Genomic DNA, 25,074 nt, shown 5'->3' with positions numbered 1-25,074 from the left:
CATTCTGTTCCAGTCCTAAATGGCTGAGTAAATTGTACTGGATAAACTGAGTTCCTGTAACAGAGATGCTATGACAACTATCTCAAAAATCACAAATCCAGAATGGAGTTACTACTCTTTACCAAGGATTCTATCTAAGTTAAAGCAGTAAATATATTCTTCCACTTCATTGATGCCATTTATAATTTAGACTCCAAAATGCATGATCTACCTATGCAATATTATAGCACAATGTGTCTGTGAGGAATAAAGGAGAAGCACTTCTAGATCCTGAATACGCAAATGATCTCATTAGCAATAATTCATTCAGGCAAGACTTCTGCCTTGTATTTTTAGGGTTATAGTAGCTAAACTTTGATCTTTTCCCACAGCAAATATTCTCCAGATGGGTACTGCCCTTCTTTGACAAAGAAAAGCCCTGAAAATGCTTCAAGAGACATCCTTAAAAAACCCAATTGATACAGTGGAAAAATACAAATCTCTACTCAGGTAAATATTCTAGCCCAAGGGATGGAGAACCATATGTGAACACTTTTCCTTTATCCATTCAACCCAGTCAATGCTTATTCCATGCAGGACAGAACAGACAAATGGACTACTTTGGGGAGTTCTTACAGCACTTCTGGAAGGTGTTTATAATTCCACCAAGCTAAGGACAGAACTGAAGTAAAGAATCTGATAAACCAGAAGAGTGTTCTTATCACTGATCTGAGGAATAAAAACAGAAAGAAGGGATGTACCAACACTAGACCTGTCTTTTAGAGTCTTGTCTCGACTTCTGGGAATATTTAGGAGATATTGTTCTCTCTGAGATACACTTATAATATAGAGGCATTCTCAGATCCTAACAAGTGTGAAGAGGACTCTTAAGAGAATCTAGATTCTTCCAGAAATGAATGGCGGGCTGGAAATTCATTGTACCCTGATTGCATTAAAATGCAGTTCTGAGAGTGCATACTTTGTTTTTAGAGGTCTCATGTAAGAATACTTTAGGCTTTTAAATAACTTTTACAGATAGATTGCCTTATTTCTTTTAGGATTAGTTTCCCCATGTGTTGAAAATAGTTCTTACCCACTTAACAGAAGTAGGGGAGATCTATATTTTTGGTTTTTACTGGGATTGAGTTACAGCAGCAACTATGGGTCTATGCTTTGGATTTGTACTGAGAACAGTGTTGGTAATATAAGGATGTTTTAGTTACTGTCACACTGTGACTGCAGGCTGTCAAGGCCTTTTCTGCTCCTCACCTCACCCCACCAGTGAGCAGGCTGGGAGTGTACAAGGAGTTGGAATAGCACACAGCCTGATCTCAACTGCCTAAAGGGAAACCCCATTGTGTCATGATCAGCATATAAAGCTGGGTGAAGAAGAAGGAACATTTGGAGTGATGGCATTTGTCTTCCCAAGTCAGTGTTGCAAGTGATGGAGCAGTGCTTTCCTGGAGATGGCTGAACCTCCACCAACCTGTGGGAAGTGATGAATGAATTCCTTGTTTTGCTTTGCTTGCCTATGGCTTTAACTTTACCTATTAAACTGTCTTTATCTCCATTCACAAGTTTTCTTACTTATACCTTTTGATTCTCTCCCCCATTCCACCAGGGAGGACGAAGCTAGTGGCTGAGTGGGGGTTAGCTGCCAACTGGGGTTAAACCCTAACATTTTATAAATACTAATTAAGATTCCTGGATAGAAAGCATTTTTCTGTTCAAACATTGTGTTAGTGGAGGTAAATAGGAATTTTAAAAAGCATTCTGTATCACACACTACAGAAATTAACATAAAAACTGCCCTGAAAGCAAGATGAGAATCATATGTAGAAATTATTAGTAAAGAAAGAGTTAAAAATGCAGAGTACTGTTATGTATTATCTAGTCTTTCTTCCAGACTTAATTTCTAATTATATCTTAATGCTGGAGAATGGCTGACATGCATAAACACAAACATCATTTATTCATCAGTAATTTGGCATTTAATTAAAATATTACTGCATTCTCATTGAGCGCATAAGAAAGAGTGTTGTAAATATGACAGGTCAAAAAATCTCTGTAATATTAAATGAGAGAAGGAAAAAATACAGTACTTGAAACATCCTAAATAGGATTTTACAAGGTAAAAGATAAAGAACTAAAATAAGAAAATTAACAAAATAATTAACTAAAATTAACTAAAATATTTTTTTTTCTGGGAGGAAGGAACGATTTTATAATCAATAAAGTGCATGACAAATGAGAGAGTAAACAACAGCCCATAGTTAAACTGGGTATTGGGGTTTACTTAAGAACTGATGAGACTAGAACTGTTACCCTAGGTGTTTATCTCATGCACTCCCAGTGCCCTCAGTTCCCCCACGCCCTGTTATGTTCACTAGGCGTCCGCTTTCACTTCTAGCAGGGAAGTTGCTGATCTGGGAAGCTCGAGTGGAAAGTCATGTTGATTCACGCTGAGCTGCTGTCTGTAGTAACTGGTCATGGTTACCAGCCCTGTGCATCCCCTGGTGTTCATCTCCAGGCACCTCTCCTATCTTCAGTACCCTCCCCCACTTCCAGGATCTTTCTTCCAGACAGGAGGTTTACCTTCTTTCCTGGCCAACCTTCAGTCATCTGGGACCTCAACATTTAGCCAAAACAAAATAATAAATAATGGAGAGTGGCTTGGTGAGCTCTTCTATCACCTGTTTCAGTGTCCCTGGGTGAATCCTATCTGGCCCATCAGACTTCGAAGTGTCTAAGTGGCTCAGCAGGTCACTAATTACTTCCTCCTGGATTACAGGGGATGTATTCTGCTCCTACCAGCTCAAGCAGCTGGTTGCCCTGAGGATAACTGGTCTTTCTGTTAAAAGTACCTTCTGAGGTAAAGAAGGAGTTAAGTACCTCAGCCTTTTTTCTTTTTCTCAGTGACAGTGTTCCCCTCCAAGGAAATGGAGACTTTCCTTGGCCCTCTGCTAATGTATTTATGAAAACATTTTTTATTATCTTTCACAGTGGTGGCCAGATTGAATTCTAGCGGAGCTTTTGCCTCTCTAATTTTCTCTCTACATGACCTAATGATATCCTTGTATTTTTCCTGAATTGCCTGCGCCTTCTTCCAAAGATCTTAAACTGTGTTTTTGTCCTGAGGTCTGTGAAAGCTCCCTGTTCAGCCAGGCCACCATTCTTGCCCACCAGCTTGTCTTTTGGCACATAAGGCTAACCTCCTCTTTGTTATTGAAGAGGACCACTTTGTTATTAAAAACTGGTTTTTGAGGGACTTCCTGAAGTAGAGTACTGAAGAGGCACCCAAAGTCCACCCTCTGTAAGTCGAAGACAGAGATTTAGTTGATCTCCTTCCTTACTTCAATGGGAATTGAAAACTCTACCATTTCGTGGTTGCTGTGTGCCCCAGACAGCTCCGACCACCAATAGTCTCTCTGTGCACACAGTGTGAGATCAGCCTCCCAAATTATGCTTTTATATCATGTCACTTTATTAACTGCAGGCTTCAGGGTCTGCTACTATTGTTCGGTCCAGACATTTTCAAACTGTACAACCACTCGTATTGATTGAAGTAGGAGGTTTCTGTTTAAGAATTAAAAAGTTCAGTTTTGGATATTCATATGTGTGTCCTTTTATCTGCTGACTGCTATTGTTTACAATTTAATATTTTTTTTCCTACAGCAATATCATATTTTAACATGTCCCAGTGTAAGATGCAATGCTGGTAGATGACTTTCCTTCTTGGAATGACTATAAGAGTACACTAAAAAATGTTATGTTCTTGCTAGCAGGATTTTCCTAAAGGAAAAATGTTAAATGCTGGCATAAGTAATATTTATCTTTCATGCAACTGGAAAACTTTGAATTTTGGCCCAAATGTGTTTTTGTAAGGAGCATGCTGACTTTACCTGAGAGTGAACAAATACTGTAACTATGATGTTGAGAGCACCAAGGAGAACCATCAATAACAAAGTAATTAAGAAGTTTAATTCTTATGACCTCATGCTCAATCTCTTTTTGATTCCCAATTCTCCAAGGCATCAAAATTCCACCCAATATAGTCATTTTCCTACTAAATATTTGAAGAAATTTTATCCACAAATAAAACTGCAGGAAGAATTCACTTTGTCAAATATTATCTGCCTAAGAGCTTCAAAACTTTCCTGAGCTGACCACCACGGTTCTCCCCGTGGACAGTCTATATGCAGAGAGAGGGATCTCCAGCTCATCACATTCTAAGAAAAGTAACCAACTTTCTCCTTGACTAGGGATGGTGCTAAATAAAACAACTGCGATGAGTGAGGAAAAATTCCTACTTCTGCTCACTATGCCACACTTAAAATTATTTATGTTTTGATTATATAGCTGAAAAAAATCCCAAACACCTTTTACATACGGAAAATATTTCTTAAAAACATTTCTTATAAACCATAAATTTTCCTTTACAGGAAAGAATGCAGCTTACCTTACCTTTTTACAACCTAAAGTAATCTTTCTAACACTTTAAGCAGTTTAAGTTTGTAATGAAGAAACTGCTGTTACTTTAACATGCGTAACAGAATGTGACTCTGACATAGGAAAATCCTTAAATATGGAGGGATAGTAACAGGCAACCTTATCAAGACTGAGAAGCTTTATTTTTAGTGTGAATAACTGGAAGAAAAAACAACAGTCCACAAACAAGAAATAAGGAAACTCCAGATGCCTTGTCAGCAGATTTCTGTCTTTCCTTTCAACATATGAGCAATATTCAAGACTGCACAGGGACTAAAATCAAGTGCAGCAGAAGAAAATGCCACTGCTCTGCATTAAACTATTCACTTTTGATTAAGATTACGAATAATTAAGGAATAATTAAGGAGTTGACTTTCCTTGATGTGAATTATTTGGCAGAAAAATGTTATAAATGGATTATTCATAGCCTCCCATCTTCTTGTCAACCCAAAGGTTGTGAGAGGGCAAAATCATAGCGAGGTAGAAAACAAAATAAACTAAAACCATTTAATATTGAAATTATCAGGTGGTCATGCTGTTCCAGGGTAACATTGGAAGTTTTAGATATTTTGCATCCATTGATCCTAACAGCTTTTGTTTATGTTAAACACTACCTGAACCCAAATGTTATGTCATTGATGGTTTGGGTACCTGGCTATAACTTGGCAATAGGCAACACCACTTGCCAAACTAATTGGTCTTTCCAACTACAAAACAAGTCTCAAAGCAGGAATAAAAAAGAAACTTGAGGCAAAACTGGGAGATTATTCTCAACGGCAGAGAATGCTTCTCATTTTTACCTACAATCTGAGCTGTATTTTTCAGCCATTCTTTCTTGAGTAACTTTAAATCATGAAGGGGAGCTGTATTTAAAGCATTGATATTAGTGATTTAAGAGGGCCATTGTATCAAAGCAGGTCAGATATAATAATATCAGCCGAATGCTCATCACCATGTAAACAATACAACTTAATGAATGCAGTCAGGAGTTAAAAGATGTTAGATGCATGTGCAAGATAGAAGTATGTTTTGCTTACTTTTTTAATTAAAAAAAAATAATAATACTTGGTTTCCTTGTGAAAAATTTTGACAATTCATTTAGTAATCAAGGCCTAAAATATCTAAGCTATAGAATTAAATTATGAAAAATAAAACCTACCAAGGCAAGTAGACTGTGCTTTGCCATTTGCAAAGGTTTTGGGAGGGCTTAGGAGGAATAAATGTACCATTTAATGTAAAAGACAGTAATTTTATTCGATTAATCTAATTTGATAAAAATCTGTCAAAGGTTGCAGGGCTGTACTCCCAAATTAGAGAATTTACCTTACTCTGCTTATATTATGAAGTTATTCTGAGGTGGAAAAGGTATTTATTGTAAATAAAACTAATCTCACTTGCAACCAAAACTATCTTGACACTTAAGAGTTCTGAATGCTGCCAGATTTCTTTCATATACATTAATTCAGTCAAGAATACTTTATATCTTCTGGTTTATGAAATGGATTTTATAATTGATAAATGCTGGAAGCCAGCTACTGGTGTCACACTTGTGTTTATAGTGCCCAGAAGAGATTTAATCATTTCCTATCGTTCCCATACAATACTTACTCAATTTTATAACATCAGTGAACTGTGTTAGACAGTTAGTTCTGAGAAATTAATGCATTTGCAAGTGAATAATGTAATTTGGCCTCCAGCCTTCATCCTTACAGATGTAAAAATATCACATTATATCTTGCTATTTAAATATGGAATTTTTTGGCAGTTAAGGAATGCCAAGTCACCTTTTTTTTTGTCAAGTAGGACCGTGTATGGGTTCTAGCAGTGCAGCAGCATCTCCTATCTACCTCTTAATTTTAGCATGGATATAGAGAGGGAAAATAGGGAAATTTGGCTTCAGAAAACTGGTCAGAAGCACATAAATCTCAACAAATTCACACACTGCATAGAGATAGGTGTTTTCTTAAAATTAATTTTATATATGTTCATGTCCTCTTTTTGGCACTGTTGGAAATTTTAATAACTCATGGTTTTATGAGCTGAATGACTTCCTTCTCCCCATTCATAGATAAACTGCCTTAGATTTCTGCTATTGCCAACCATTGCTTCACTGAAACTTCAAAGCTTCAAAAGAAATCTTTATGCCCATAACTAACAGTGCATCTAGAAATTTGCCAATGACTTTGGACGTATGTGTGTAGGAGGTGAATGAGAGGAAACAAATCCCTTATCTTTATATTATATATTCAATTTTGAGCAAATTTTCAAAAATATACATGAAGATGCACAAATACATACCATTTAGCACAGATGAAGCAGCATTTCTCTATTCTCTGAACATTCTACACATTACAGGAATTTGTCTTCTGAGAGTAAGAATGTCTTTCTTTTTTATAACTATTCCTTTTAAAGTTTACACATATCTTCTGAATTTCTTATGCTTATGGTTTGTGCTTTTCATATACCAGTGTATTTGAATGTTAAAAAGGGGGACTTTTTATTCTCACAAATATATCAAGGTCTGTCTTGAATTTTAGGCTCCATTTCTGAAGAATTTTTTTTTTTACCTGAGAGCCACGATTTTACTTTTAAAGAAGGAAGGAGAAAAAAGGAAAGGATACAACAGGATTTAAAGCTGTTCTTTTTCTGAATAGTTATTTCAACAAAGATCAATAGTGTTGGGGTTTTTTTAACTGTTATACAAGTGCATTAAGGCTGCAGGGGGCACTGATGCACTGTTTATCTACAGTACTGCAGAGCAAGAGTCAGACAGAATATGATTAAACAGTTCTGCAGGTTACAGATTCAGAAAATAACATATAAACTATTTAAAATCAATTAAGGTCCTGAGAAATTAGGTAATTGTAAAATATTTATATGAATTTTGGAGGGAAATTCATGGTTTTTTTACTGGTTAATATATTTGTTTTTCTGCTGCAATCCAGTGGTTGTGGAGATAAGATTGTTTTCTTAACTTTACAACCAAGGTCTTTTGAAGGATGATATATCTTTCTAGTCTTGCATTACTTAATATTACAACCTTAAACAAACAATCCCTATCCTGCACAGAAAATAAAATTTTGCTTAGCTCTCTAGAGAAACCCATTTATTCACTGTAGATAATAACTTCCTCTTATATTAATCAGCCAATATATATACTACCTGATTCACCAAGTCATTTAAGTAAGAATTTATTAGAATAACAGTTAATTATATTTTAAAATAAATAATTACATATTACTTCAGTTTATTTAATATTTTATATTGTAGGACCTAGGAATGAGGGTATCTAAGATGCAGAGATTTGATAATAAGAATGTAAGGCAATTTATGACTCAGCAGCACACATCAGATATGCAGCCATGTCTCATCATGTGTTTTGCATTTATTCTTTACTGCCTATTTATCCTTTAATTCCTTTCTGCACATAATCACGTTTTTTTCAAATGCAGGTTACATTGGCGTTCAATCTCTTCTGCTCATCTCAGGTCTTAGCACTTCCTGCATTTACAGCTGAACTAAGTTATGCCTGCCTAGAGAACCCTTTCTAGAAGGACATGAAGCATAATCTTAACAAAACAACACAGGAAGAAGCCACCATTTCAATTGGTAGTTTGTACCAAGTATCGTAATTTATACTACAGCTATACTTCAGACCTTTGGTTACAGCTTTCAGCCATTTGTTCTAACATGCTGGTGTCTGCTGAGCTAAAGAAAGTTACTCTGCATCCTGTGCTTCTCTTCATTAAACAAGTGTGTTACCTTTGTATGGACCACAATCCCCACAGTCATACTTCAGCAAAAACACCTGAGACACTGAATTACTAAAGTATCTTTCTGCATCCGTTTTTATAAAAAATGTCACCAATTTCTTTGAGGGTTATTGAATTATATCTTTCATCTTTTATGGTTTCTAGGTTCTGCTACATTGCACATCAGGACACAATGAAATACAGGATAACCAATATCACAATCAATAGTTTACACAGAAAGGAAATTGTCTTCCTCCTTTCTTGCTCACACACAGAGAAATATCATTTATCATTTTTTCTCCAGAAGCTTACATTCAGTTTCTTGTCTAATTAACTAAAAGTAACTCTTCAGGACATCACTCCCCCTTGTGGTTTGTCCTGTTTAAATTATTTCAGATATGAAGATTTGTACAAAATTAATTTCAAAAAAGTTACTAATATTGCTTTTTTTCAGGCTTTTCAACTAAATCTGCAATGTTTGAACAATTTTACATGAGCTTTAATTTAAATACCTTTTATTAAGTTAATTGCATGTTAATATATCAAATTTTGATTTTGATTTTATGTTCACAATGCATAACATTGTAGAGAATATATTTTTGATTTCAAGAATGTAAGGGACTCCTGTTTTTAAACTTTTGATTCTTGATAACTTTTAGATTTGAAACAAACCATTGTTATAAAAAGTGTTCTGCCAAAGAGAAGTTCAAATGATCTTTTTAATTATGGAAAATATAGAAAATAGTGGATTATTTGTGATGGATTTTATTTTCTATAAAATCACACAAGGTTTTATCATGATGATTGCTTCACTTCTAGCTTTGTTAAATGACATTTTTACAAACCCACAGATAATTTATAAGTCACAAAGTCCATGGTCTATTTACCAACGCAGTGAAGGACATATAATGGATACCAGCAGAATGCTGCCCGACAGAATAAAACCGAACTTCCAAACTTTTCTCTTGTCATTCTGGCTGTGAGCAGCTGAAAGCAACTCTGAAGATTTCTTATTACTTCTGTATAAAATTTAAAAGTCAAAGAGAAAGTATTATAGCAATTCAAGTTTGCAGTAGGCAAATTATTTCTTTCAATGTGACTTTTATTCTTATTGAGTTTCTCTAATATGCCTCTCTTCACAATGCAGTCTGGTATAATACCAGGAGCAACTACAGCTTCATTATGAGGCACTTTCTGCACGTAACTCGGAAGTCATGGAAACCTGCTCCAAAGTTTAATTATTTCTGAGTATATAACAAAAACACCTCTCCATTTCCAGGTTTCTGTAATTGGAATGACAGCAAATGCTAGCACTAAAGTTAAGTGTGACTGTAGTTCAATAGAGAAAGCATGCAAGATAATTTCTTTCCCATTTGATTGCTTTCAGACAATTAATCATTTTACATACTTAGCTTTTCTTAACCACTGCTCATAATAGACATAAGACCAGATATATAAGAAAATATTCTAAAAGCAAAAATTTGGCAAACCATACATGCACCCATCTTTAAAACCAAGTTTTAGGTGCACAGAACAAAACTGAGGTTTTTTTTTTACTATTTTAAGTAGTAGAAGAAAATTATTTTATTATTCACATATCTGTCTGGCTAGAAGCCCAAGTAATTATTTCAGGAAGCTACTGAACCCTACCACTTGATGTCTTGTGTCACTTAGATAACTTTTCTTAAGAATTAAGCTAAAATTTTTAAAGATTATTTCAATGGCTATGATGCATGATATTAATATAGTAAAAAACGTGTAGTAAGATTTTAAGAACTTTGAAAAATGGCTTTAAATTTAGCTTCTGTTCTGTGAATCTCTTCAAGTTTTGCAGGAAAGTTGATATGTTCTGAACCTTTTTGTTTTAATTCTTGGAAATATCTTCTATTTTCACATTAATAATATTTGTTTTGGGGGGAAGCTGTGCTGAAATCTAAAATGAAAAAGTTACATTAATTAATGAAAAAATAGATGAAGATATATTTAAAGATCATAAATTTTAAAAATATATTTTCTTGTGCTTTTCTATGCTTTTACATTTCAAAAGCTAATAATGTTCAACCACAGTGCTTTTTTGGATGACAGAATTTCCAGGAAAATGTAGATATTCAAAGCCATTTGGCAAAAGGAAATGAACACTGTTGATAACCTAGAACAACCCAAATGTTGTGGCGACTTGTAGTGTTTCTGCAACTATGATCCTTGACATAAATGCAGCTAAAAATATACAGCTGAAATCCTGCACTTCTCCAACCATTAAATAACCACATAATCCACGGGTAAAAAAGGTTGAAAGAATGCCATGGGCTTTCCAACCATCTCAGCTGCCTTCTAATTCTGATCAATCCTGACAGTGAGGAAGCTCCAAGTATGGAGGATTCACTGAGCTGTCCTTTGGACTGTAATGCCTCCCAGGATCTCCCCATGCTGGTCCACTGAGCTCTGTCACATCCTTGACTCTCTTACCTCATACATAAAACCTCGTGATGACCAAGTGAACAGACATCTGACAGGCAATCTCTCTCACTTCCAGGATTTGTGAATGTGCTTTAGATGGACACAGCAACTTTGTACACCAAGTATAGTTTGTGGGGCTTTGACTCTACCACTGGGTGTAAAGAGGCCATAGCAGACAGAGACTCTTGCTGTAACAGAAGTCTTTAACACATATTTTTCCTTCCTGAAGTAGTTAGAATCGGAGTTATAGAAGGATTTGGGTTGGAAGGGATCTTAAAGATCAATTAGTTCCAACTCTCTACTGTCATTGACCAAGCCCTCCCACTAGACCAGGCAGCATAAAGTCTGATTAAACCTAGCCTTTGAAATTCCAGAGATGGGGCATCCACAGCTTCTCTGGGCAATCTGTTCTAATGCCTCAACATCCAACAGAAAGGATTTTTTTCCTAACACCTAATCTAAATCTTCAATTTAAAGCCAGTCCTTAGCACAACATGCCCTAATAAAAAGTCCCTCCCCAGCCTTTTTAGAAGCACCCTTCAGGTACTGGAGGGTCCAGTAAGGTCTTCCCAGAACCCTCCCTTCTCCAGGCTGAACAGTCCCAGCTCTCTCCATCTGTCTTCATGGGAGAGGTGCTCCAGTCCTCTGATCAACTTAGTGACCTCCTCTGGACTTGTTCAAATGGATCCATGTGTTTCTTCTGTTGGGCACCCCAGATCTGGACACAGTACTGTGAACAAATTTTGCTCTATACTGAGTGTTCTGCTAAAAGTGTGGTCCCTCCCAGCCTCACCCATCCTGCGTTTCTGTGAATCTGTGACTCTGTGATGCATGAAGGGACCAGTTTATATGCAACGGTTCTGCATTTGAGGTGAAAGAGGCTTTATAAATTCAATTAATCAATTTAGTAGCCTAGAGTAAGAACCACCAATAACTGGAAACATTAAATATTATATAAATGAACAAAAATAGATCCAAAGGTGTGACTGTAGTGCAAAAGCACTCCATCAGTGGAGCCTTTTTTTTAATACATTAAATCAATACCTTATAAAATAATGAAGTACACATGAGCAGTAGTAGAAAGACAATTTCATTAAAAAAACCCGACCTGTGAGTCTTATTCACAAAAATATTTCCTTTTTTCACAGCTGTGTTGGGGTGTTTTCCAAAATATTTAACGGAGGTATTATTTTGAGTAACAAACTGTCTCAGGCATTGTATGCATATATCGACATATATGCTTGCAAATGACTTCTTGATAAAAATGAAAGGAAAAAATGCATGGTATCCTTTAATACTTGTCTTAGTTTCCATGCAAGTACCTGGCAATTTCAGCAGAAATTACAGTCTCATTACAATTGTTCATTACAGACACACACTAATGGACAGTAACTGCAACTGAAGTCTGTTGACAGAATTAAGAAATAATTTTCTCTTGGTATAATGCATATGCCTAAAGTTATAGAGGGATAATTAAGGTCAAGATAAACATCGCCAAGTACTATTATTAATCTAGAAATAGAGAGTTCTCCTAAAGAAGATTAATAATAGTTTTGTGGTATGCTGATGAGAGGCAATCTTTTCCAGAAACCAGCAGAGAAATGTAATGTTTACAAACACATATTATCTCACCTGCATATATTTAACACATGGATTTATCTAATATCCATCAGAAACAAATTTCACAGAATACTTCAAAAGATTGAGATAAAGGGCTTGTATAATATTTTACAGTGATTTTGTAGATTTATAACAGTCAGGAAGATTACATCTGTCACTTCTTTCTTTCTTCCTTTTTTTTTTTTTTTTTTTTTTTTTTTTTTAACACTGAATTCTATCACTGAAAAGTCATTCTCTGGACAGGAGTGCCAGAAAAGGAAAACAAGGTAACAGAAGAATAGAATTCATGTAGGCACAGAGAGAAGAAAGGAAATTGTACAGGACAGCAAAAATCACAAAAGAAAAGAAAATATTGCAAACAAATGCAAAAGATGGGGGAAATCAAGAAGAGCAAATCAAGTGAAGGGATGAAAGCATATGAAAGTAACCCAGCCCTGGAAAAGGAGTAAGAGACAAACACACAGAAGTTATCAGCCAGCAAAAGCAATAAATGAGAGAGGGAAAAAGTAACAAAATAAATGCATAAAGAAGATCAAATTCCTGTTATCACTCTCTATGTTAGAATTGTACAGAAATGGTATTAACATAATATCAAGCATGATGTATGTGGTGAATACAAATGAATTGTATTTCTGAAGCTTTATTTTCAGTTCTGTATTCCTGAGACATTTAGGCCTATCTCCATGTTAACCAGAGGAAACTCATAAAACCTGTTGAATAAATAAAACTAAGTAGCGTTAGTATTCTTCATTTAATCATTTTCTTCTATAATGCTGATGGGCACTGCGTATTGTTTTTTTTTTTTTCTCTTTTGTTTCAGAATATAACAGCACATAACTTTAAAATGTTAAGAAGAAAACACAAATGCAAATAATGTAAGAATTGAGATGTTGGGATGTAAGAATTTGTCTGGTAGTTTCTCGCATATAACAGAAGCTCAATGCTTTTTACAGGATCTTGCATTTATTAATAAACTAAGATGTAAGTGGATAGAAGAGCTGAAGCTTGAAACTCTATGATCTCCCTTTCGATTTTGAGCCAGCTTGTATGTTTGATTGACTTTAAATTTTTCAGTTCAGGTGGATTCATATGAAGAAACTCTTCAAGCCGACCTGAGTTTTCTGTAGACTCTTAGGATGCCAGCATAGAGCATGCACCAGGAAAAACACTTTCCTTGGAAAGTAGAGAGACAATAGTAGGACTTTGGTAACTGACTGAAAAATATCTTCCAGCAGATGAACTTTCCCCTTTTTAAAATATGCAACTCATTCCAAAGACAGATGTCAAACACCTTCAGATGTCTTGTGTCAGATGCTCTGAGTTGTGTTGTTTTATAATATGTCGAAAAACAAGAAGTTCCACAGTGGAAAAATGCTAAGAAATTGCACAGGAGGCTGACTTCACAAATGTGTTGTGGTCTGTGGAGATTTTTGTAAAAATATTACAGAAAACTACAGAATGGAAAAAGGAGTATTCACACATGAGGAAGGGGATTTGGAGCTTGTTGGAAAGTGCATGAGTGCATGAGTGAGGGGAAAGTGGAACTGGGGGCTTACTGAGAACATGTAGAGCTCTCCAAAGTGTATTGAAAGCTCCTGAGAAAATTGCCATATATTAGGAAGCCCATCAGTCCTCTTGATGGAATGGAACTTGGGTAATGCACTATCAAGAGCCTTTTTCCAAAATGCGAATAGCAATCAGTGTTTTTACTAAAATAAAGCTCAGTTTCAGCCTGGAAACACATATAAAGGTAAATTAATAGGAAAGCAAAATATTAAAAAAATTCTATCACAATTCTGTCCAATGGACAGTAATGAACTTAGCTTATTAGCTCCTCTTTGAGAGTCCAGTTCATTGTTGTACATTTACATCCACCAGTAAGATGTCTCTTAGGAAAACAGTATTTTTCAGTTTCATAGATAGTATTTTTTTTTTTTTTTTTTGTAATGAAAAAAATAGGGATTGGGTAGGTACAGGTGAATATGTATATGTATATGTATATGTATATGTATATGTATATGTATATGTATATGTATATGTATATGTATATGTATATGTATATTTCTTCCGTGTGTGTTTGGAACCTTTGAATTTAGTACATGCAGTAAACTCTTGCAGTAAACTCTTACAGCAATATATAGGAGTCATAGCTCCCAGACACTAAAACAGAAACGAACTGCAGTAAACACCAGCTTTTAATACTGGGACTCAAAGCTTCATTTATATCTGTCATCTGAACTCTATCTGGAAGTGATAGTCATTTATCCTGCAAATCTATTCCAGTAACATTTTCTGAAACAGTTGAAGAAGCTGTATATTGCATTAACACATCACAAGTATCTTCCTTCAGAACAAGTAAAAAGAGATTTCATTTCTTAAAAAATGTTATCAGAGATCTGTTATTTTCAATTGTCCTTCTACTACTACTATTGGTTGTTATATAATAGCTTTCAAAATTGCTTATGTATTCATAACTCTGAAACAGGTATAATTTAAAGAGAATCATAAAATAAAATTTGCCAAGATTTCCATAACTATACAGTGTAGCATAATTCTAGAAAACTATCTGTTGGATGATTGCTTTTACTAATTGATACGATTCCATGATAACCTCTCTTGAAAGGCAAAGCTGCATAGCTCAGAGTACTTTATGGCTGCCAGTCTGCTCTCAGGGAATCAAACTCCTCTTGCCCATACCTGCCATTCCTGTTTCCCTTCTGCCATTTCCTGTTTTACCTTGGTTACATTTAATGTCAGGAAGTTCTGAGGAGCTCTCAGAGCAGTACAACCCTCCTACCTGCTCTCTGTCTTTGTGATATCATGTAGTAGTTTACCTATGAACTCCACTCTTAAACAGTGATACACTGAAAAACAGAAGGATCTGGGCAAGATTAACTGAGTTAAAGCCTCATGTCTGAAACCTCAATGCTTCTCAGCATGCACAGAAATCTTATATTTATGAGAATGATAAACATTATTGCAAGTTTTCCGTCTTTGATCATATCCAATTGCCTGGTGCTGCCTATATCAATAATCTTGAATTTAAGCAGAATTTAACACCTGCTTCCAAAATGACTTGAAAGGTAATTTCCATGTTGCCCCCATCTCCAATTTAGTTCTACCAAATTAAAATAATTCTCTCTCCCTTGTGGTGTATGATATTTGCATTAAAGGATACAAACTTTAGAGCAACAAATAGCATTCTTGCCATAATATGTTTAGCATTTTAGACAGTAGATAGTCAGATATGCATGCCAAGGAAACAAATATTATGGTTCGATTTTTTACATTTCTTAATTCCAAATATTTTTAAACAGTAATGTAAATCTCTGAGATAAGGAACAGGCAGTATATAGTATCCTACAAAAGGTACTGTCTTGTCCTGACGAAGTGATTTCAATAGTTTTGAAAAGGTTAATGAACTATCTCTAAAATATGATTTTGAAAGCTCTCTATATTCCTTGCACATATTAGCTCATCCTTTTGGCATTTTAAAATACAAACAGGACCAGTTAGAAAGATGGCAGAACACATTTGAGTAAATTTCAATCCTATGAAAAAATCATAAGCTTAAAATTTACTCAAAACCCATACATTTTAAGAAGTGTCAGGGTGTCCACAATAATGAAGTAATCCATGGAGCTGGGTCACCAAGAAGGACAAAACCCAGCAGGATAATGGAATGCCACTAGAGCATGCTAAATATGTAAAAGCAGGGCATTCAAAAGGATTACAAGTCTACAAATAAGTGATGATAAGTAGAAGGTCAATTAAACTCCCACAGTAAGAACAGAAACAGTGCCACTGAGTGACAAATACAGAGATGTTCTTGCAGAAGAATTTAGATTGTTACACCGTAGAGTTCTCTGCTACTATTATGCAGCTCTGGCTGTAGCAAAACTGCATCTATGGAACCATACAAATTCTGAAAATAAAATATAAATGACACCACGCATTTTAGTAGTCACTTGCTACTCGTATTTCCAAAGTATATAATCTATTATTGCCCTCTTTAAACAACTTTCTTCAGTCACTTTCTCCTCAAAACAAACTCATCCTCCCCAGAAGCCTGTCTTGCAAAAGGGGAAAATAGTTGAGCTTCACAGCTGCTTTTAGGGAAGCAGACTATATTTAACAACTGAGGGTGTCAAGGTGAATGTGGGTTATACCTAAAGTGAAAAACAAACAATGATGTTATCTGCCAGGTGTGAGCAGCAATGAAATTCGTGTGTCACAGAGCAAGAATGAGTAAGAAGAATGTCTGCCAGGCTTCCAAGCAGTCAATTTCTACTGACTTCCCTCCCCACCAAAGGAAATTCAGAATAATTTCAATTATCTGTTGAAAGGAATCTGAATTTCAACCGACTAAGTACAACAATTTCCATTGTTGAAATTCAGCTTTTCCCAGACAGGAATAACTGTGATTTGGACCAGGATGGTGCCAGGTCTGTGTGGACTGCATGGGGCTGGATACTGTTAGGCTCATCTGCAGCATTCTGAAGAAGCAGAAATAAAAGATAAAAGGAGATAAAAGGAGCATGTTGCTTAGAATAGAGAATTGAGAAGGCTCACACTCTTCCAACATCCTTTTATGTACAAGATTATATCCATAACTTATCTATTCAAAGAGTCATGACATCTTACTCACCTAATCAGTAATATATGCACAATAAGTATTTGCAAGAAACAGTCCTAGTCTGCAGGCATTGAGTTCTGATTCAAATAAACCAATCTTTAATGGCTGTATTATGCCATATTTGTATGCTAATTAACTATGAAGGGGAGTATCAGAATCAATATAAGATTCAATGAATCTTGGTAGGTAGTTCTATAGATTATAATATGATAGATAACACAGCATTGTATACTAATAGAAATCTCAAAGGAAGAAAGCTTTTTTATTACAAGCCACCTCTTTTAGGTCTATATCCCTCTCTATGTTATATACACAGACTGGACAAAGCTCTTCTCACTATTTTTTTTTTCTTGTTGAAGGCTATTGATACTTAATGGAATGGTTATACAAAGTGTTCAATAGGAAAAGCTGTAAAAAAGAGTAGTGTCTAAAAGCTCAAGTATGTAAGCACTTGTATCAATGAAAGTATTATTAAGAAGAATGAAAGAAAGTAGAAAATATGGTAACAGTCCTGATTTTTAAATTATCCCGTTTTTACTCAGTAGTTTAAAAAACAGAACTTCCTCTTGCCTATGATTTAGGGTATCAAAGCTCTAATACGTATGCAAAATGGAGAAAAATTTCCTAATCTAGTAACCAGAGGAGATATAAGAGATAGATTATGATTTTTTTTTTCACTGTGATTGTTAAAAGTTAATATCTGAATGAAAGACATGAAATAGCTTCCTCACTTGCTTTCAACCTTATGAATTTCTGTTTTGCAGAGAGGCATAATTTCTCAGACAAGAGTACATGCCCTCATTTTGAAGGACACCATAATTCTGACTAGGAAAATTTCTGATGAAACTCTATGCAGAAAGACAAGAGAGGAGACATTGCTTCATTCTTACTTGGGGTTTATCACAACAGAGGACAGGGTTTTCTTTTCTGTGCAGGATTTAGAACCACAACAATTTGTTAAGTGCACTTAGAGAACATGTTGCAAACAAAATGCTTTGGGGACCTTGAAGGGTGCAAAGATTTATTTCTTCATCAAGTTTGGACAAGGAGATGACACACAGCTGCTGTTCTAAATAAAAATGGTGGCAGGTCTGTGCAGGGATAACAAACTGAATTTTGTGTTCAGATTAAGTTTTACTGGAAAAAGCTTAGATGCCTGGGATTGGGGCAGGTAGCTCATTAGACAGTGGGTTTTCACTCTTTTTGTGACTTTGAGTGGGATGTGTGTTCATTAAGGGATTAGTGGTGGAGGTGACTGTAGAGTTCAGATCTCACAGATCTTTAGTTAATGATCTAGAGGGTTGCCATCAGCTTTTGAGGATAGTGTTTAAGCAAGGATGTGAACACTAATTGACCTATTCTGTAAATTCTAGGGAAAAAAGTCATACGCAACAATATATAATATATATACCATATATAATGTCCTCCAGGAATCTAGGACATGTACATCATATGACTGAAATTATATGCACTTCTGAAAGACTTCATTATCTACAAATGCAATTCACCTCTGTTTTCCTTTGCTTTCTACTTTTCCCTGTTCAAACTTATCATATTCCAGAATAGAATCCTAATGTATACCACTGTCCCTGTACGGTCTTTTATTTCAATCAATGCATGACCAACAGCAATGTGAACATGCAAAACTGAAATCAATTGGGGTTTTTAAATGTATTCAGAAAAAATACTTTCCAGCATTTTTCACAATCTCTTGTAGAGTATATGTGGCACCAAGTTATCCATATTTCTAACAAGATTAATGGCAGTCCCAAAGTTATGAGTAAAACACAACCAGCACATCTCCTCACTTCCCAATCCTGCAGATCATCTTTCTTAGTTCACTGTTTCAGCATTCAGGGTGTGACAACTCACTCTAAATAAGCTGTCAAGCTTAATTGAACTACTCTGCAAAAAATAAAATCTTCCATAAAGAAAATGCTTTAAAAGCGTAAGAGAAAGCAAGATTAGTTTTTTTTCTCTCTAGGATTTTTAGTCTTTTTTTTTTTTTTTTCCTGTAACCATTCTTGAAATTATTTAAAATGGTCACCCTGTGTAAGGAAGAAAGCAAAATCAGAACAAACTTTTTCTTATGGTTTGGAAAGGTATAGATGGCAGTTTACCTGCAATTGTCAACATTACTTCTTCCCACAGCATTAGAGAAGCTGAAAGGTCCGACGTTATTGATTTCTACAACTTTTATGCAGCCAGTGAAATTGTAGACAGGTCCAGAAATCTACAAAGGAAAAAATACACACAATTCTTTTTCTTGTCATTGTGATCAAGGTATTTATTTTTCTATAAAGGAGTACAGGTCATGGTGAATGGTAAACAGGGAAGATTTGAAATTTATACGTTTATTACTTCCCTGTTCAAAAGATTTCTAGTACCATTAATCATGTCTCAAAGATGCCTAAGGACCTACTAAAAATGGGAAACACTGCAGGGGCACTGAAAACACAGAGAACAGTAAGTTGGTATGCACTGCCAAGGACCCATTTTTAAAAATTAAGTCAGGTTTAGATAGTTGCAGAAAGAAAAATAAAAATATCTTGAGGAACAATTTGCTGAAAGCATAATCGAAAGCATTAAATGCTTTTTAAAGCCCAACAGGAGCATTAAGCCTGCCAGAAAGGTTTTAGGACTAATAGACCAGCTAAGTATAATGGGAATTTTCCAAGAAACAAAGCTCTAGCAGGAAATGTAAATGACTTACCAAATCAAAATTTAGTGAAGAGTAGTTCTGGGAGGTTCCCATGATGGAACCCCTTTTTATTTGGGGTACATCAGAGATCTGTCTCAAATTGAATTACTACTAGAAAATGTTTTTTAAGAAGACCCAAAAAATGAACAGTGACAAAAAAGGAGCAAGATAAACAATGTCTGTTTGGGATTCTTATGGGAAATTACTGTGGTCATCACTTAAAATGGTGTCCAAAGCATGAGAATGGTAGATATGGATTTTTTGGGGGAGGGAAGGGGGTCTTGGGTTTTTGCTTTGTATGATTTTTGAAAATGAGGACAAGACTACGGCATGCAAGGACACACCTCAAACTACAGATCAGTAAGTCCCAATTCTATTCAAGACAGAGATTATGAATTACACTGAAGGACAGAATTAACGTATATGCAAATGAACATAATGTACGGGGGAATAGTTGAGAGGGTTTCTGAAAAGGGAAATTGTAACTCACAGGAGAAACACTGACTTATGTGAAAAAGGATGTCTTGGCACATAGCCTTTGATTTCCAAAGCATTTTAACAAGTCTCTGTGTTAAAAGATTCTAAAGTAACTCAGTCCCCCTGGCACAACAAGGAAGGCCTTCAATAAATTAGAACGGTTAAAACAGAAGCAGAAAAATTGTGAGTAAATGGTGAGGTTTCTCACTATAGAGACTCCCCAGAAATTCTCTCTGCAAGTCTGTATTAGGGTCTGGTAGTCTTTAATGCATTTAAGTGGCTCACTGTTTTCTGCACTATTCAGGATAGCAAAACTAAAATCCTGAAAACAGGATTTCACAATGTGCAAAAGTGTCACAATATGCAAAATTATAAGGTATGCAAGGACAATGATATATATGAGAATTCCTAAACAGAGTAACAGCACAGACCAGGAATCTTCAGTGGGGAAAACTCACTGTCAGTGAGAGATAAAACAGAGCAATGTGCAGATGAATAAACAGTTTTCAGTTTCTCAAAATACAGAATCAAAAGGACATGAAATGACATAAATCAGTGCGAAGATGAAAGCAAGGTAAGGGGTTTGCTTTTCGTACAACTCGAAATTAAGTTGTGGAACTCTACCATAGTATGTTGTGGATGGTACAAGTGTAAATGGGGTTAAAAATTAATCACGTTAAAGGGAAAGAAGAGCTGTCAGCTGTCACCCTCCCAGCAGACAGATAGGCTGCACAGGTACAATACGGTTGAAGCAAGGCAAATTGATTTTCTCTGCACTGCTCAACCACTCTGGAACACAACTCAGTGTGCCATGCCACACACTATGGACAGAATGAACTGTCCTTCCAACACATGGGAGGGCTCTAGGAGTTCACCAACAGTTTATTGTTTATTTCCTTAGCAGCAAAGGCTTACAGGAAGTTAAGACTTTAAAAGAGATACATTATTGAACTGGAACAATGTGGAAAGTTATGTAACCATCTGTAAGGTGATATTCAAAGTCAATAAAGTTCCGTTGTGGCAAAGGGAGGATGGTTTCTCTGTGGAACAAACACAGAGGATTACAATAAATCTTCCTGGAACCTAAAAAAAAAAAACAATAAACCTCATTCAAGAAAATACTGGATGAGAACATTCTCCTCCAAGTTAACTTTATACATTAAGAAAAAAAAAAAAAAGCTATTTGATATACCCCAGGGGTTGGCAGAGGTTATTCATACGGATTACAGAAAATGGAACACTCTTTCTATTCCTCCTTTGCCAGCCACTCTGGCATGGAAATAAGTGTGATGGAAGGCCAAGTTGGACATACACTCAGCAGTCTGCTTTTGCTGCCATCATTACAATAACATGTACCAGGTAATCTTTGAAGATGTCTTGCACTACTAAGCTTCACATTTTAATTTTTATAAGAGGTGTTTGTCATTTTTCCCACCTGCCTTTTATAAATAGTAAATAAAATAATTTTCAAATTAACAAGATGCAGGATGTGCTATAAATTTATTATGAGCACTGACAGAAATAGCTACAGGATTCTGAGCTGGGAACTACATGGGACCTGTAACATTGCTTCCCCAAAAATGAACCAATTGAACAGTGTTTTAATATTGGCTGCATAAATCAACTTGTTAAAGATGTGCTCCTTTTTTTTCTCCCTGAGCCTCATATGATTGTCTTAGTATACCATGAGTGTTTCTCAACAAAAGCCCTCTTTCTCAGGATTGTAAAAGTGAACAAACAAAAAAGAAAACAAATAAATCAATAAATGCAAAGGGCAAATAAAATATGATTTTATGATAGCTACTGTGCCAAGTTCATCCAAGACTCTGGTATCGGGAAAATTCACTGTGTCAACCTATGGTCCATTTTGCACACTGGAGAGCAAATTAGTCACTTGGTTTGGAAATCAACATTTAGCTGCATATTTCCCCAAGCACTGTAACAGTGCATATTTTAACAACATGGTTTCCTTCCCCTCATTACTGGCTGGCCGCCTAATAATTTCTCTTACATTGATATGTGCATATTTTGAAGGTAATGCATTCCTCTAAAGCAATTTTAAAATTATCACTTCTTTTTTTTTTAACTATAACTACAGTATAAACATTTTGTCAACTACTTGCATTTGTTCTGCTATACTATCTATACAAAAAAACCAATATCTTAGAGACATGTAGGAATAAGAGCTATTGATATATATAATCAAAAATAAGTGGCTTTTATTTTTCTGGTTTTGAGAACCTTTTGTGTTTAGCAGAATATTAAAATGTAGACTTCACATGTACTTGAGTTCCCTTCCATTTACAAAATACATTAATATACTGAGAAACTGTAACACTTAAATTGCCTGAAAATGTCAGGGCCAGAGCAACACCAGAAATTTAGTTTAATAAAATTCACTATTCACAATCTATTCAGATATGTTTGACATATAGCAACCATACTCTTTAAACGCCCTTTATACTTGACAAAAATGAGTACAGATACTTACCTTGTAGGAAAAGTTCACATATATGCCTAATCATTTATTAACATCTCTTACTGACTAGCCCAAATTAAGCTGCTGCTAGATAGAATTAACCTAGAATGAGCTCCTAATGAAATGAACTTACATGCTGTCAATTCACTACAGATTCATAAATAATATAATGAGGTTTTGGCTTATGACCTGAGCATTTATTTGAAAAGTATGATGAACTGGAAAGAAAACAAAGCATAGCACAATCTTTCCTCATTTGTCTCCACTCAAGATAAATTTTATATATCGTAAAAAGTCTCACTATAGATATTAAATTGTACAACTCTACACCATTTGTTAGTCTTCCTCATCTTTGTTATTCCAGAAATACTCCAAATCCAGTCTGATTTTGGAGTCTGATTTTGGAGTCTGATTAGTAGAACTCTCTTCAATAGACTACAAAACTTTTAAAACTCAATATTTTAAACTTTAATAAAATAACTCAGGTGGACAGTTTGGAATACTCTAATAAAATTTTAACTTGTATTTACTAAAACCATGGTGAACTGTTTGGAAATAAATAACTCAAAAAACACCTCAACTTAGATAACAGCTTCTTTACTCCAGTTTTATTCACTGCTAGTGAATAGAATCATATGAAGCAGTCACAATGAAGTCTTAAATTAAGCAAGTCATAATCTCACCTCTGTATTCTCTTTAAATTGGCCATAAAAAATTGGCCACTGTAACCCGCTTGAAGCCTACTGTAACTGAACTCAATATCAAGCCCACTAAAGAAAAGTACGAAAATCAAAATGAATATTAAAAAAAAAAAACAAAAACAAAATCCCACATCTAAGTCCTTGGGTTGTGGTGGTGATGCTTCCCCTCAAAGAAAAATTTGGAATCTATTTTTTGAAAATGTAATTTTAAGCCCCATTTTCCTCTCTTAGATCTTGAATTACATACAGCACAAAATAGAAATATACAGACTATCAAATTAGCAGGAAGACAATCAGAATGGGCTTAATCTTATAGGACATTATTCTGCCTTTATATTTCACTTGCTGAAACTTGACTGCATTCAAGGCAACATGCTATATATGGCACCTGTACTTTCATCCAGCCCAAAAGTTTTCAAGACTGTCAAAAATCAACAGTAGTGACTCAGACATCACCCTCCCGAAAAATGTTCCTTGATGATTTAATTTTTTAAAAAATCAATTAGCAAAAATTAAAAATTATTCATTTTAATTCTGGTAGTTCAAGTAAAATGGACAGAACTTGTCTGGTTAATTTGCACAGCTACTCATGAGAGAAAAATGTACCTCCCTTTGAGAAGTCCTGCTGAAGTAGACAGTAGCAGTGGAATGTGTGTCTTTGATGTATCTATACTGTTCATTACTTCACTTCCTAATTTTTGCTTTTAATAACATTTTCCATCTTCAGTTAAAATTTTAAACCACAAGCATTTTTACTGTTAGATAATGGAATATAAGTCAAAGAGTTTAATGACATTTCAAAATGTGTAGGAAAATGAGAAATAGTATTAGCTTTCAAAAAAAAGTAATAAAAGAAAACACTTAAAATGTGGGAGAAGGAATATTGCTTCAGCTTCTGTCCTGGTACTACTATAGAAATGGGAAGGCAAAATGGGAATATGCACTGGTAAAATTCCCTACATGCTATCATATCTATAATTTGGGTGAAACATAAAGGAACTGAAATCTTATCTGCCCTGACTCATACTGACTATGAAATGAAATACTATATAAACCTATACATAACACCAAAGTTTAATTCAATTCCTATTTTAATATAATAAATGATTTTACACTGATATTGTGATCCTGAGCCAAACATCCAAAATAATTTTAATTAAGTTATACTAACACAGCTAAAAAGGAGTTCAAGAGGTAAGTGAAATCCAGAATTTTTTATTATCTACCTCTACTGAATTTTTTAGAGAATTTTCTGTTATTACCCTGAATCTACTTTTGATATATCTGCTATAGATATTGAATCATATCGCTAGAATTTCATGAAACAAGAATGGTAAAACATAATAATATAGGCAGAAGAGGGGGAGAAAATAAATGCCAAAACTGTTTAGGGTGCTAGAGGTTAATATTTCTGCTCTTCATGTCTCATTTGTTCTAGCCACTCAAATCAGGGGTTGCAAAAGTAGAAACCCTGATGGTTCTGCTATGGGATACCAGCAAGTCAATAGTTCTTCCAGTCTCCTGTGCTGTAGATCAGGTAGCTGAGACTATCACACTGGATCTGAATTGGCAAACCATCTCCTGCACTGCTGTGCTTCACAGTGGAAACCAGACTGGTCATTTGCCTGGTCCCAGACTCGGGGGAACCAGCTCACTGCATCACTGACATTCACATTTCTCTCTCATCATTTCTTCATCTAACTTGACTGGCAGTCTAAGTCTTGAGTCTAAGTACTTCACTGTCAATCTTCCATGATCCTGACACTTCTAGCTCAGAATGGTTC

General features: G+C 35.2%; 1 protein-coding gene across 1 annotated transcript in view; it reads right to left on the bottom strand.

Annotated features, from left to right (window-relative positions):
* Positions 1–25,074, bottom strand: part of EYS (EGF-like photoreceptor maintenance factor) — a 789,024-nt gene that overhangs the window by 189,447 nt on the left and 574,503 nt on the right. Inside the window, exon 36 of the mRNA XM_088162233.1 lies at positions 19,053–19,165. Coding sequence (XP_088018359.1) covers positions 19,053–19,165 — 113 coding nt within the window. The remainder of the gene's footprint in view (positions 1–19,052; positions 19,166–25,074) is intronic.

The sequence above is a fragment of the Sturnus vulgaris genome, chromosome 3 (assembly GCF_052056855.1).
Source record: "Sturnus vulgaris isolate bStuVul1 chromosome 3, bStuVul1.hap1, whole genome shotgun sequence".
Classification (NCBI taxonomy): domain Eukaryota; kingdom Metazoa; phylum Chordata; class Aves; order Passeriformes; family Sturnidae; genus Sturnus; species Sturnus vulgaris.
The sequence above is the reverse complement of the archived record's forward strand: the minus strand, read 5'-3'. Positions and strand labels throughout refer to the sequence as shown.